This window comes from Dipodomys ordii, unplaced genomic scaffold, assembly GCF_000151885.1.
Source record: "Dipodomys ordii isolate 6190 unplaced genomic scaffold, Dord_2.0 Scaffold5, whole genome shotgun sequence".
NCBI classification, from domain to species: domain Eukaryota; kingdom Metazoa; phylum Chordata; class Mammalia; order Rodentia; family Heteromyidae; genus Dipodomys; species Dipodomys ordii.
In genome coordinates this window covers 4682597-4696395 of record NW_012267221.1, presented here as the reverse complement: position 1 = coordinate 4696395, position 13799 = coordinate 4682597, and the positions used below count along the sequence as shown (strand labels likewise).

Below are 13799 nucleotides of genomic sequence, written 5' to 3'. Positions count from 1 at the left end.
TGTGCTAAGCTTCATCAGAAACACTGAAGGTATTGCTGTTCTCTAAAATTGTGACATGCTGTGTTCCAAGAAACCTATGACTTGGTTGGGAATTAGGAAGGGTGAAACTACTTGAATGTAACTTTGTCTTCTTCTATCTTCATTCCCTAGAAAAAGTACAAGATTCATTATGAAAAGATGAAAGACAAGTACACCCCTGTTCCAGATACACCAATCCTCATCAGAGCCAAGAGGGCCTACTGGAATGCCAGTGATGTACGTATCTATTCCTTGTTGTGGCAAGGAGAGCTGAGGATGAAGGACCTACAAAACCAAACTTGCAGTCACAGCCATGGTACAAGATCATGGCCTTGGCATGATTTAAGCGATACCAGTCAAAGTAACTGAGAGGTGTGCTGAGAGATGCTAGAAGCCTAGTCGTAGTATTCTCCTATGCAAATATATGACCCTTTCTTGTCATTCTCTGGTATCATTTCCTAGGCACACTTGACAACTAATTTATTCAGAAAAAACATGGTCTTAGAGAGTCAGACCAACAGGGACTCTAATCATGATGCAGTCATTTATTTATTCTATGATTCCATATAATTTACCTGATTTTTCTTACATGTCAAGTGAGGATGGGAATCATGATAAATAAGACAACAAAAGAAAATGTAGGAAGTAGAGGTTTGGCTCAAATGGTAGCACCAGCTTAGGGTGAAAAGGCCAGGTAAGAGCATAAGACCTTGGGTTCAACCCCCAATACAAGCACATCTTTCATTATGTTTTCTGAGTTACTTTAAAAGATAAAAACTACTTGAGGTTGAAAACAGACTGCTCAAGGAAGGACTTTTCTTGCATAGATGAAATGAATCTACTATGATAGTCTTAGGCTAAGACCTGTTTTTCTCTTGGAGTATCACAAAAATAAAGATTGTTTTTGAATTTTGAATTTTGATAGCTTAGTCTTTCTCCCCTTTTTATGTATTAAAGTTTGACCTGTGCTCAACAAGGCTGTGTGATTTTTCTTCTCCCAAATGAGTTTTTAAGTGGTTCTTAAGTAGTCTTACAGTTACAGAAAAATGCCAGAGATAGTAGACAATTTCCACATATTCATAGTTTCCCCTATTGTTAACAATGTACATTACCATCATATGAGCTTCTCACAGAGATAAAACAAGATTAGAGCATTATTCTTTTATCAGTCCATATTTTAGATTTTGTTAGCTTTCCTTAGTACCTTTTTTTAATCCTCAAGGATGTGAAGCAATCTCTAACTTTTTCCCTAAGTTTATTCATAGAAAACCTAAGAGAAAACACTCAAGAGAGTTCAAGCTTTAAAGAGTTCAATTATTTACCTTGGTAATTGATGTCATTGATACTTTTGTTTTCTTTTTCAGTTACGCTACAAAGAAACATTTGAAAAGACAAAAGGAAAATACCACACTGTGAAGGATGCTCTGGACATTGTTTATCACCGCAAAGTCACTGATGACATCAGTAAAGTATGTCCCTAGACAGTCTACCTAGAGAGCTCCTGTTGAACTCTCTATCTCATCCTCATTTGTTTAGCTATTTCTCTTTCCTAAGACTCCAGGGAGGCAGCACATCTTTACATTAACTTTGGGAAAGACTTTCTAGCTATGTTTGTGTTTTTGTGACAGGTGAAATACAAGGAGAACTACATGAGCCAGCTGGGAATCTGGAGGTCCATTCCTGATCGCCCGGAACATTTCCACCACCGCGCAGTCACGGATGCAGTCAGTGATGTGAGTGCTGACATCTATTTTCACACATAGATTCATGTTACTAGATGACTTGTGAAAGTAGCTACTGCATTCAAAACTAAGAAAACACTTGTCCAGATTTAGATATGGGGAATGGATGTTTAAGTCGTTTAATTGCTAAGTGAGTAAATACCAGGTTAGGAGAGGGGAAAGTATGTTTAAATTTATAAACCTAGGTTTTCTTCTCCATGTTGGACATTATAAAATATGATAAAGTGCTATACCTTATTTGGGAAAATAGCCTGTTTTGATCCATAGAAGAGACAATTTTATGGAGCAATTAAGAAACATAACAATGCTCATTTAGATTAAATTATATCTGTCTAGATGAAAATATGCCTGGCAAGTGAATGATGCATTCTGTAGGAAAGCATTCTTGTTAAATTTGAATTATTTTGCCTGGGTATGGTGGTGAATACCTGTAATCCTGGATACTTGGGTGACCAAGATCAAGAAGATCATAGTTGGAGGCCAGTCCAGACAAAACCTTAGTAAGACCTCATCTCAATTAAGAATCTGAATGTAGTGGTTCATATCTATAATTTTAGCTATTCAGGAGACTCTTAGTAAAAGGATCATGGTCCAAGGCTGGCCTCAAGCAAAAACAAGAGATACTCTCTGAAATATAACTAAAACCAAAAAGAGTTTGGGTATACCTCAAGTGGTAGTGCCTTGCCTAGCAAGCATGAGGCCTTGAATTCAAATTCTGGTACCACCGAAATATTTTAACTTATTTCAATTAGTAATAAAATGAAAAATATTAAATAACACAATGTTACAGAAATCAATATTATTGGAAACTTAAATAAGAGTTTAGTACTTTGACATACTTCAAAAGTCATTTACTGTTTACTTAGCTTGTACAGATCCTAATCTGTAGCTATTGATGATAGGTTCTTAAAGCTCACTGATGTGCTTCTTCTCCCAGGTAAAATATAAAGAAGACTTAACCTGGCTTAAAGGCATTGGTTGCTATGCCAATGATACCCCAGACTTCACGCTGGCTGAACAAAACAAGACTCTCTACAGCAAGGTATTGGTTCAAAAAGAATGGCTACACCCAATCAACATACAACACACGCCTGAATTCCCAGAGGGAGTAGCAGCACTGGGGAAATAAGGAGACTTTCTCTGTGTGTGTGTGTGTGTGTGTGTGTGTGTTTACATATTGAGAGAGACAATAGAGAAAAAGAGCAAGATGATAGCTAGATAAGATAGCTAGTATTTTTTTAGCTTTTAACCTAACACAGAAAACAGATCTCTTTGATGTCCACTAAAGTGTTTTCTGCTATGTGTTATGGGGCTAGTTTTCAAGAATCTCAGCCACTTATATCTTTCATTACCTTAGGAGGCAAGTAGATACTTGTTACTAACTTATTGGGCCTATGAATTATTACAATTATATAAGATAGACAACATGTCTTATGGTATGCTATCCAATAACTATGTTCTTTTTCTTTAGTATAAGTACAAAGAAGTATTTGAAAGGACAAAATCAAATTTCAAGTATGAGGCTGACTGTCCAATCAATAGACATTTCAAGTATGCAACTCAGTTGATGAATGAGGTATGTTTAATCCAATTAAGCCTATTCAATTCCATCAATATATCTATTGTTGTTTGATTAGACTTGGAAAGACTATATAACATCATCATCCAATGGGCTCTGCCAAAGTCATAAATAAGAAGAAAAGGGAACATTGGAGTGAGGCCTTACAGGCATCTGCACCTCAGGGCAACACAGCTCTGTTGGGGGTAAAAAGGAAGGAATTGAAGGATTTTGTGAGCTATCAGCTGAATGTTGTGTAGACTTAGGAGACCCAGAAGTTTGAAGGCAATTTAGTATCCCCTCAAAGCACCACATGGAAGTGATTAGAAGCCCTATGCGAGACAATTATGATTCATGTATTCAGATGTATTACTATTGTTGCTCCCACATATATTAGTGCCTACGAATATTCATTTCCCTCTATGTTCTATCCAGTCTTCCTGTAACCATCTTTGTACCAACTTAAGTTAAATATAACCCAGGGCAGCTGGAATAAGTATAATTAAAATATACTTAATTCTCTATTTTCAAAGTTTCATGGATTTATTTTTAAAGTATTGGCAGATTAGTAAAATGTATCTAATAATGAAAATGTAACTATTAAATGTATGACTTCTTGTTGTTTGTTTTCATTTATATTTAATTTGTTTTCTATAGGCTGGACCACTGAAAATTACTGTCAGTAACTTTCTAACAGGACAGTGTTGTGTATTTTATTTCCATTTTTCTATTTCACAAAGGATTTCTAAGTGTGCTTTTAATAACTAAATTAGTGTTAGAAGACAATGGTAAATTTTCATGAATGTTTTAGCATTAGTTATACTTTTGACTTCTCATAGTGTTATATGTAAACCTTTAGCTTCTCTCAGTACTTACTTTAAATATAAGATGCCATAAAAGCTGACATCACATGAAAAGATGGAAAATGTTCACAAAGTACTCTGTTGCATGAGTCAGATCTCTCCCAAGCTCCAGAATTCTCTAGGCAATATTTCTCCACTTGATTCTCTTTGCTTCTCTGGTTGTTGTTGTTTAATTGTTCCGGGTGTTTTAGGAAGCCATTTCTAGAAATAACATGTTTCTGGCTCTCTGGAATGTTTACTTTGGGACATTTCTGTGTAGATTTGAAGTTGTACTCTTGCCATAATTTAATATGATGTTTGATCAGAAAAAATACAGAGCTGATTATGAGCAGCGGAAAGATAAATACCACCTGATAGTCGATGAGCCTAGACATCTGCTGGCTAAGACCGCAGGCAACCAGATCAGTCAGGTACTGTGATGGGGCTGGCTGGCCCAGGCAGGACTGTGCTCCAGTTTTTCCTGAGGTGTTGTTCCGTCTGCTGCAAGAATGTCATAGGCTCCACCTATGATATTGGGCTGTCCTGTCCGAAGTATCTGTCTAGCCACCCAAAGAGCCCGGGAGCTATTTGAGTGTGCCAGTCCATGCATGCTCTGTGTCCTCACTTAGGCTGGGGAAAAGGTCGAAGACTGAGTCCTCCCTTACTTTGTTCTTCTGCAGAACCTGTTTGCAAAGAAATTATAAAAACAAAAAAATTAGGGAAGGAAAAATATGGAGCTCTTGGCTGTATTTTTCTCTTCCTATGATATCACCTTCTCCACAAGTGAGACTAGCTATCATTTCCCATTCACAAGGACCATCGATGGATGGTGATTATAAAAATTGTAAATTTCACAGCCACTCTGCTTGGCTTCCTTTCACCTCCCCAGCTGTGTGAGCACACAGAGTGTGAATGCCTACATCTCTTCACTCAGAGGTGACTGGGATATAGAGCCATGTTCTTTTCTGTCTTTATAAGTCTCTTTTGTGCTTCACTGCTCTTTGCATGGACAGAGAAAATATAAATCTAGTGCCAAGATGCTTCTGAAACAAGGATGTAATGAAATTCTGCGTCCAGATATGTTGACTGCCCTCTACAATACACACATGTGGAGCCAGGTAATGTCTGACGGGGGTGAAGAGGCAGGATTTTAGATCTTAGGTGCATTCCCTTTAATGCTTCCACTAGTTTCCTCTCTGGCCCCCTGCCCATGCTTCTTTCACATGATAAAACTGCATACATATTCATTCTCTGGAAATGAACTCTGAACTTGGTCCAGTGTGATGCTGAGACTGCCATCGCCTGAGTACATTAGATGGTTTTGGAACTCTTCATAAGTAGCTGAGATGACTTCAATCATCATTTCCAAATTGATACGGAAGTATTTATGTATGTGTGTGTGTATATATATATATATATGTATACCTGTATACTTATGCATGTACATGTATACAGGTATACATATACATATATATACACACATATATAGTATTTTCCCCAAAGAAATAAATCTCTTAGAGACAGAAGATTGCAGATTCAATAGCATTTAAAGATCTGAATATTTAATGTTTTCATCTTTTTTCCCCATGGTTAACTATCACTGCAATTGTACCATTTGGGAGAGATGAGAATAATCATAACCTTCTAACTTTCTAAATATTGTACATATTCATGATGGCTATTTTTGGTGGCACTAGGGTTTAGACTCAGGGCCTTGTATTTGGCACTCTACCACTTGAACCATGCCTCCAGCCCAGCTTTTTGCTGGCTATTTTGGAAATGGAGCTTCCTGAATATTGTACATATTCACAATTCCCTTGTGTGTGTGATGCTGGGGTTTGAAGTTAGGGCCTTGTGCTTATGTAGCTTGCACTTGACAAGCTGGACCCGTCTCTAGTCTAGCTTTTTGCTAGCTATTTTAGAGATGGAGTATTTTGGACTTTCTGCCCAGGCTAGATTCCAGCAGCAATCCTCTGAATTTCATCGTCCTGAGTAGTTAGGATTATGGGCTTCTGTAACTGGCATCCAGCCATATTATCATATTGGTTTTGGTTCTAGCGTTTCTAGGGTTTGAACTCAGGACTTCATGTGGCACTCTACACTGAGCCAAGCTTCCAGTCTGATGAAGCCTTTTGAGTTCAATGCAGAATTACTGGCTTACCACCAGCACATCTGTTTCCCACTTATTACAATGTCACGGGTAACAGCCCCTTTCTATAGGGCCAACTGAAACACACACTGCCAATTTTCCATTATAGGCTGAGAGCTAACAGTGATAATTATTAACTACTGGTTATTACGTTCATAAAATGCATTTTCTCAGACCAAATGAAGTACTTAATTAATTTTTTTATACCAGCAATTTGTCTTTATCATTTTAGTTTGCAATTAAATCCATACATTGAAAGAGTGGCTACTCTTGTAAATATTCTGTTTGGCTGATCTTTCTCCTTAGCCTTGAAATGATTGCCAGATAGCTGTGCATGAGGTTTTGTGTGCTCACTGTATCTGTCCTGCTTTAAATAGCTTATGTGCCTGAAAAAAAAATTGTGACTTGTAAATTACAAAAGCAAATGCCCTTTTAATGATAAAATACCTTTCAAACTACATATACTCTTGGGGATTTTTTTTGTTTGTGTTTTTTTTATTTTTTTTTACTTTTTTAATCTTTTTTTTAATTGTGAAAATATACAGAGGGGTTACAGTTACATGGGCAAGGTAATGAGTACATTTCTTATCAAGCATTGCTGCCTCCTCCTTTGTTTCCCCTTACCATCCCTTCCCATTTCCACCCTCCCCCCACCCGTCCCCTCCTCAGCCAAAGTTGTAAAGTTCATTTTTTGACATAACGTCTTGTACATTTCATTGTGGCTATACTCTTGTTTATTTAACATCTGTTTCACCTTTGACATAGAAAAATAACTTAAAATATCATACATATTCAAACAATATGTTAGAGTGAAACAGTACTTGTCAAGAGTTCAGAGAAGATTCTAATCCTGCTCTGAGATTCAATCTACATGTGTCCTCAATATAATCTCAATGTCATGGAACCTTCTTTTGTCTCTATGGATATAAAGTATATTGGAAGATATGGGCTGGGAAGGTGGCTCAGTGGTAGAGTGCTTGCCTTGCATGCATGAAGCCCTGGGTTCGATTCCTCAGCACCACATAAGCAGAAAAAAAGCCAGAAGTGGTGCTAGCCTTGAGCTAGCCTTGAGCTAAAGAGCTGAGGGACAATGCCCAGGCCTAGAGTTCAGCTCCCATGACCGACCAAAAAAAATTTTTTTAATTGCAAAATATAGCCATTATCTCTCCACTCTACTACTATTGCTAGCAAATACAAATTTTCACTAACACTTACAGTTAGGATTTCTCCAAGCCCTCTACCTCAGTTCTGAGAATTATCTCATTCTTCTTTCCCACCATTCAGATCAAGTACAGGAAAAAGTATGAAAAGTCAAAGGACAAATTCACCTCAATTGTAGACACTCCAGAACACCTGCGAACTACAAAAGTCAACAAACAAATCAGTGATGTAAGTAGAAGATGCTTACTAGATAGTCTCAGATTTAGAGAGACTGGCATCTTGGGTTGCCACACAGCAGGGAGATTACTGCCATTTAAATGGGAGGGAGGGAGCCAGAAATACTGCATGTCTGCTCAGCACAGAACTCCCCTTTCACAGCAAAGAATTTTCCCACCCAAATTGGCACTAGCCACTAGCAAAGGGCATAGAAGTGCCTGTTGAATCCATAGAATTCTTTTTATGCATTTCTACTTTGCATTTTACATTGAAAGTAAAACATCCTCTCTGCTCTTTAATCTCCTTCAGATACTTTATAAATTGGAATACAACAAGGCCAAACCCAGAGGCTACACGACAATCCATGACACACCCATGCTGCTGCATGTCCGCAAAGTTAAAGATGAAGTCAGTGATGTAAGTGTCTTTCTTCTTGACCTCTCTTGATGTGATCTAACAGACCCTGGCTCAGTGACCTATTCCTGTTTACCAACCAGCTGAGAACTTAGCAAATTAAAGTAGTAGTCATCTACTTTGCTTATGATTCTGTGAGTTGAGTGGGCAGAGCTGAGTTTGTTGCAGGTGACAGAGGCCCAGTTAGGCTTCCATATCCAAGTGGCTATTCCACAACAACCTAGTCCCAGTATCTAAGGCCCACCCCAAGGTACTGCGAAACTGAAGAAAAAAGACAGATCCAGGTGAATCCAAGGATTAAGTGGCTGGACTCACTGACAGAAGCCTGGTGCTGGGCAGTAGCAAGACCTTTATTTTACAACAGAAGGAAGGAGATAGATAGATAGATAGATAGATAGATAGATAGATAGATAGATAGATAGATAGATAGATAGATAGATAGAATTATTATATAATATTATATATATATATATATATATAAGTCAGGACAAAGGGACATCATCTAAACTGGAATGAGTTTGGATTATCTTAAGACATATCACAGATGCACATTCTTGGCCTCAGAATCAGGTTGTAAACTCTAAAGATTTTGTGTATGTATAGCTTGCTGGGGAGTGTTACAGGAAAAACTAACTAGATTACTGGGACAGTCATGGTTTTTACAAATGAAGAAGCTGAACCATTTTTTTGTTGTTGTTGTTATTTTTTTATTGTGAAAATACCGTACAGAGGGAGTTACAATTACATGAGCAAGATAATGAAGCTGAATCCTTATAATAGTTTAGTCACCTGGCTAGCAGCTGATGATTTTTGTGGGTTGAGAGCTTGACTCTGAAACCCCATCCACATGGCATTGCCACGTGTTTGGACATCTCACAGTGTGATGATGGCATCCCAGGAAGCAAGAAATAGAAGTTACTATTTTTAGAATCATCACAGCATTGTTTTCCCCATTTTTTAATACACTCAAATTCTAGGGCATGTTAGGCATCTATCTTTCTGTCACCATAACAAATACCTGAGATAAATTAATATATAAAGAGAAAAGTTTCACTTTGACTCATAATATGAGAGGATTTAGCCCATGATCAATTGGCCTTTGCACCTGTGGGAAGATAATCAGAGTAGAGACGCATGCAGAACAAAGCTGCTCACCTGATGGCTGAGCCAAAAAGAGAAGGATAGGATCCCACTATCCTCTTCAAGAACACACCCAATGCCTGGGAGTCCTCTCCCCGCCCCCCACATTTGTGGGGATCAAATTCAGAACCTGGGTGCTATCCTGAGCCTCTTTGTGCTCAAGGCTAGTACCCTACGACTTCAGCCACAGTGCCAATTCCTGTTTCTGAGTAGCTAATTGGAGGTAAGAGTCTCATGGGGACTTTTCTGCCTGGACTGGCTTCAAACCGAGATCCTCAGATCTGAGCCTCCTGAGTAGCTAGGATTACAGGTGTGAGCCACTGGTGCCCAGCTAGAAGTCCTCTTACTACGCTCCACCCCTTACAAGTTCCTCCACAGACACCACAGACAGGGAACTAAGGCATTACCACATGGGCCTCTGGGGGATATCCTATTGCAATAGGGAAAGAGTATTCAATTCCACTGGATGAATAAATGGCAAGGCCTCACGGCAGAAAAACAAGTTAAATGGGAAATACTATTAAAATCATTATAAGTGACTTGTAAATGACATGTAAACTATGTAATGTGTTATAAATTCTGTTAAACTCTGTAAACTTTATCTTGACTAAGAAGACCAAACTAGATCAAGCACCAGTGGCTCACACCTGTGTGTAATCCTAGCTACTCAGTAGGCCGAAGTCTGAGGAGCATAGTTTGAAACCAACCCAGGCAGAAAAGTCTGTGAAACTATTATCTCCAATTAACAAGCACAAAGCCAAAAGTGGAGCTATGGCTCCACTAGCACTAGATCACTATTCTTCACTGAAAATAACTAAGGGACAGTGCCCAAGTCCTGGGTTCAAGCTCTAGTACAGGCACAAAAAAATTTAAAACTAATAGTCTGAATTTGAGGAGAAATTATATTAAATTTAAATGTTGCGCCTACCTAGTTTTGATAGTTCATACTTGTAATCCTAGTACTTGGGAAGCTGACACAGGAAAATCTTGAGTTCAAGGCCGCCTCATGAGACCCTGTATCAAAGAAAATTTTCTTGGCTTGATTCTGTAGTTGAAAACTGGCATCATTTTGAGTGAAAAGCAGAGTCAGTATCTGAAATAACTCCATGGCTCCAGGAGAGTACTGAAACAATGTGCACGTCCCAATGTCCTGACTGTGGCTAGTGCTCAGGATACTTTGTAAATGAGTAACCATGTCCATACTCCTGATCTCATGTCGCCACACACACACACACACACACACACACACACACACACACACACACACACACACACACACACACACCCCTGGACACACTCAGTGGATAGGTTAAGAAGGCAGAAATGTATAAAGCATCTTAGACATAGGAAATGCGTTAAAAATAATTCTTACAACTGAGCATTGGTGGCTTCCTTGTAGTTGTAGCTTAGGAAGCTGAGATCTGAGGATCATAATTTAAAGACAGCTGGGGCAGGAAAGTCCGTAAGACTCTTGGCAGTTAAACATCAAAAGGCCAGAAGTGGAGCTGTGGATCAAGTAGTAGAGTGCTAACTTTGAGCCAAAAAGCTCAGGGACAGTGCCCAGCCCCTGAGCTCAAGCCCTAGAATCAGCACAAGAAAAAAAAAAATCTTTCAGCTACTATCATGAACAGCAGATGTTCACAGATGCCCATCAGTAGATATCAGTTATATCTCTTACACCACAGGGGGGAGCACTTCTACAATCATAACCCCCATTTTCTGATTATAAGAATAATGGAAAAATATTAATTTCCAGGCCTTCCCCTAAAGATACTGATTAAGATATTAATAATATAGGTTAGTGGTAAAGCCCAGGACAAATCCTATTGTGGTGCCTTAAAAAATAGTTTCCCTTGGCCTTAAGCCACATTAAATACTGGAAACCTTCTTCAGCAGTTAGGGCCCCGTATGGACTTGTTCACTAACACCATGAAATTTAGAAGAAGCAAAAGTGGATGAAGCTAGAAACCCTGGGCCCAAGAGCCTAGGCTTTCCTTGCCACCCTCCCATCCAAACCTACACATACCAGAACTTTCTAGATATGGCCCTAACAGGGACAGCAGTGATTTCATCCACCAGTTCATCATCAAAGACTCAAGTTTCCATGTACTGGACACTAGAAATGAAATAAGTGACATAAAGCCTTTGGCTGAAAGTGGTTCTGAAAGAATAGGCAAATTAACAGTCACACTATAACTTGAAAACAGGAAGCACTATGGGAGCACAGGAGAGCAGGACCAAATTCTGTCTATAGGGACTGGTGGGGAAACTGCCTGCACTATTAGCTGTTTTCAAGATGTTCAGAACCCAGACTTTCCTGACTTGGGAAAGGGGGAAACAGGCACAGAGAGCCATCAGCTGGTCCTTCCCGCACAAACTGGGTGTTCCGGAGGATGCTGCTAAGATCTCAGGGATGACCTCAGAGCTGGGCACCTCTGCATAGCCACATCCTTTCTTCATAGCTGACTTGTAAAAGTAAAGAATCTACCTTAGAATCCATTGTCTGTTACTGTTGCTTTTTAAAATATTTAGTAGTCTGCTACCAGAAACTAACTTTATCACTTTGTGTCCACTCATAGTTGAAATACAAAGAAGTTTACCAGAGAAACAAATCTAACTGCACCATTAAGCCAGATGCTGTTCATATCAAAGCAGCCAAGGATGCCTACAAAGTCAACACCAATGTAAGTTCTAGGAAGTTATCCAAGCTCTTAGTCTGCTCTAACAGAATACCCAAGACCGAGTAATTTATAAAGGACAGAGATCTGCTTGACTTACAGTTCTAGAGACTTGCAAGGTGGGGAGTGTTGCAGGAGCACCTGGCACAGCCCTTTCTTATGGCATCATCCCATGGCAGAAAGCAGAAAGGAAAGAAAAAATGACCAAGAAAGCAAAAGGGAACTGCTTTTATACCATGCTTACCCTCAAGATAATATGTATATATATACATACATATAGATGTATATATATTATGTAATTATAAGGGCATTAGTCTGATCAGGAAGCCAGAGCTCTCATAACCTAATCACCTTCTAAAGGCCTCATCTTTTCATAGCATCACAATGGCCATGAATTTTCAACCTTGGTTTTGTAGGGGACATTTGAACCATAGCAAGGCCTGATGGGGCCATTTCAGCTTTTGCTTCTTTTCATCCACATATCCTCCAGAGACTGAGCTCTAATGTGTCAACATCAAGAGCTATGCCCCAGGAGCATGGACAATAATGCCAAAAACTTTGGCTGCCTGCCTTTGGTCCCCGCGGGGGAACATGGAGAAGTGTGAGGGTGGTCTTTCCTCATGACACATGGTGGGTGATGCTGAAGTGAAATTGCATCAACCTCTCCCCTATGATCCTCTCTGCCACATGAAATTCTGAAGGAGACCATATTTGTCACATGGTGCCCTTGGGTTGGCTAAACCTTCCTCCTGCTCAGATTCTCCCTGCACTGACTTATTTCTGTGGTGCATCCTAAAGACTTATTCACAGAAACTGTCTTGTACATTTAGCGGAACCCTCACTTTTTTTAAATGCATAAATGGTATAATGAAACCATAGTAATCCAACTAATGTCCATCTTACCAAGAACATGCTTTTTTCAGAGCAAGCAAACTCGGACATCTATAGAAGCTAGCAGTTGGCTTGTTTGCAGTACCCTTTCAGCAGGTTGATGGATAGGGAAGCATGGAAGAAGAGATAAGGGACAGAGCGAATGTAGTGCACTTTACATGGTAGAGCCCAGGTTGTGTTTGTGTGGGTATTATCTATGATGAAATGTTTTTGATGTTTATTGCAACAAATCACTTTAATGTTTCCCATGTTGGAACAAAAATGCATTTTCCCAGTAAAATGGGAGGGGGGAATTCTCATTAAATAATTTGGTTAAAAAGCATGGTTAATGATAGTGTGTAAATATACCGCAATAAAAATAAGAGCTAGGTAAGAATGAGACGTGCCTGATAGGGTGACCTCTCTCAGACACTCAGATTACATGCATTCCTGTGCCTCCAATTTGCAGTCAGTTCTCTAGAATAGGCAGCCAGTTCTCTAGAACTTAGTAAAATCTGGACAGTGGACAAACACCACAGAAGCTGGCAGCCTGCCTGGAGTCCAGCCCCTACTTAACCCTTCAAGGCAGTACCTTAGCTGACTGTTTCATTCAGCTGTTATGAAGAGTTAATTGTATAAGGGTTAACCATTTTTAATTTTGCTATTTATGAAGCACATGGAAAAGGCTTGGTATGATATAAATACCTATAGTCCTGAATTTGGTTAGAAATTTAAAAGTACTAGACTCTGATGAAACTGGCCTGGCAGTTAAGAGAGTGTGCAGAATTATTTAACCTAAGGGCTTTTTAAAGTTTCAGCCCCTACTGAGGACCAAAAGGTATCAACAGATGACATCTGAACAGTTGACTAGCTGCAAAAATTGTACAGGAATTTTTTTTTTGGCGGGGGGGGAGGTCTGGTCATGGGGCCTGAACTCTGGGCCTGGGCGCTGTCCCTCAGCTCTTCAGCTCAAGGCTAGCGCTCTACCACTTGAGCCACAGCGCCACTTCC

At 39.4% G+C, this 13799-nt stretch overlaps 1 protein-coding gene across 1 annotated transcript in view; it reads left to right on the top strand.

Moving 5' to 3' along the window:
* Positions 1 to 13799, top strand: part of Neb (nebulin) — a 212880-nt gene that overhangs the window by 159589 nt on the left and 39492 nt on the right. The window contains exons 108-116 of the mRNA XM_013027220.1: positions 151 to 255; positions 1383 to 1487; positions 1647 to 1751; positions 2698 to 2802; positions 3232 to 3336; positions 4487 to 4591; positions 7594 to 7698; positions 7996 to 8103; positions 11820 to 11924. Coding sequence (XP_012882674.1) covers positions 151 to 255; positions 1383 to 1487; positions 1647 to 1751; positions 2698 to 2802; positions 3232 to 3336; positions 4487 to 4591; positions 7594 to 7698; positions 7996 to 8103; positions 11820 to 11924 — 948 coding nt within the window. The remainder of the gene's footprint in view (positions 1 to 150; positions 256 to 1382; positions 1488 to 1646; positions 1752 to 2697; positions 2803 to 3231; positions 3337 to 4486; positions 4592 to 7593; positions 7699 to 7995; positions 8104 to 11819; positions 11925 to 13799) is intronic.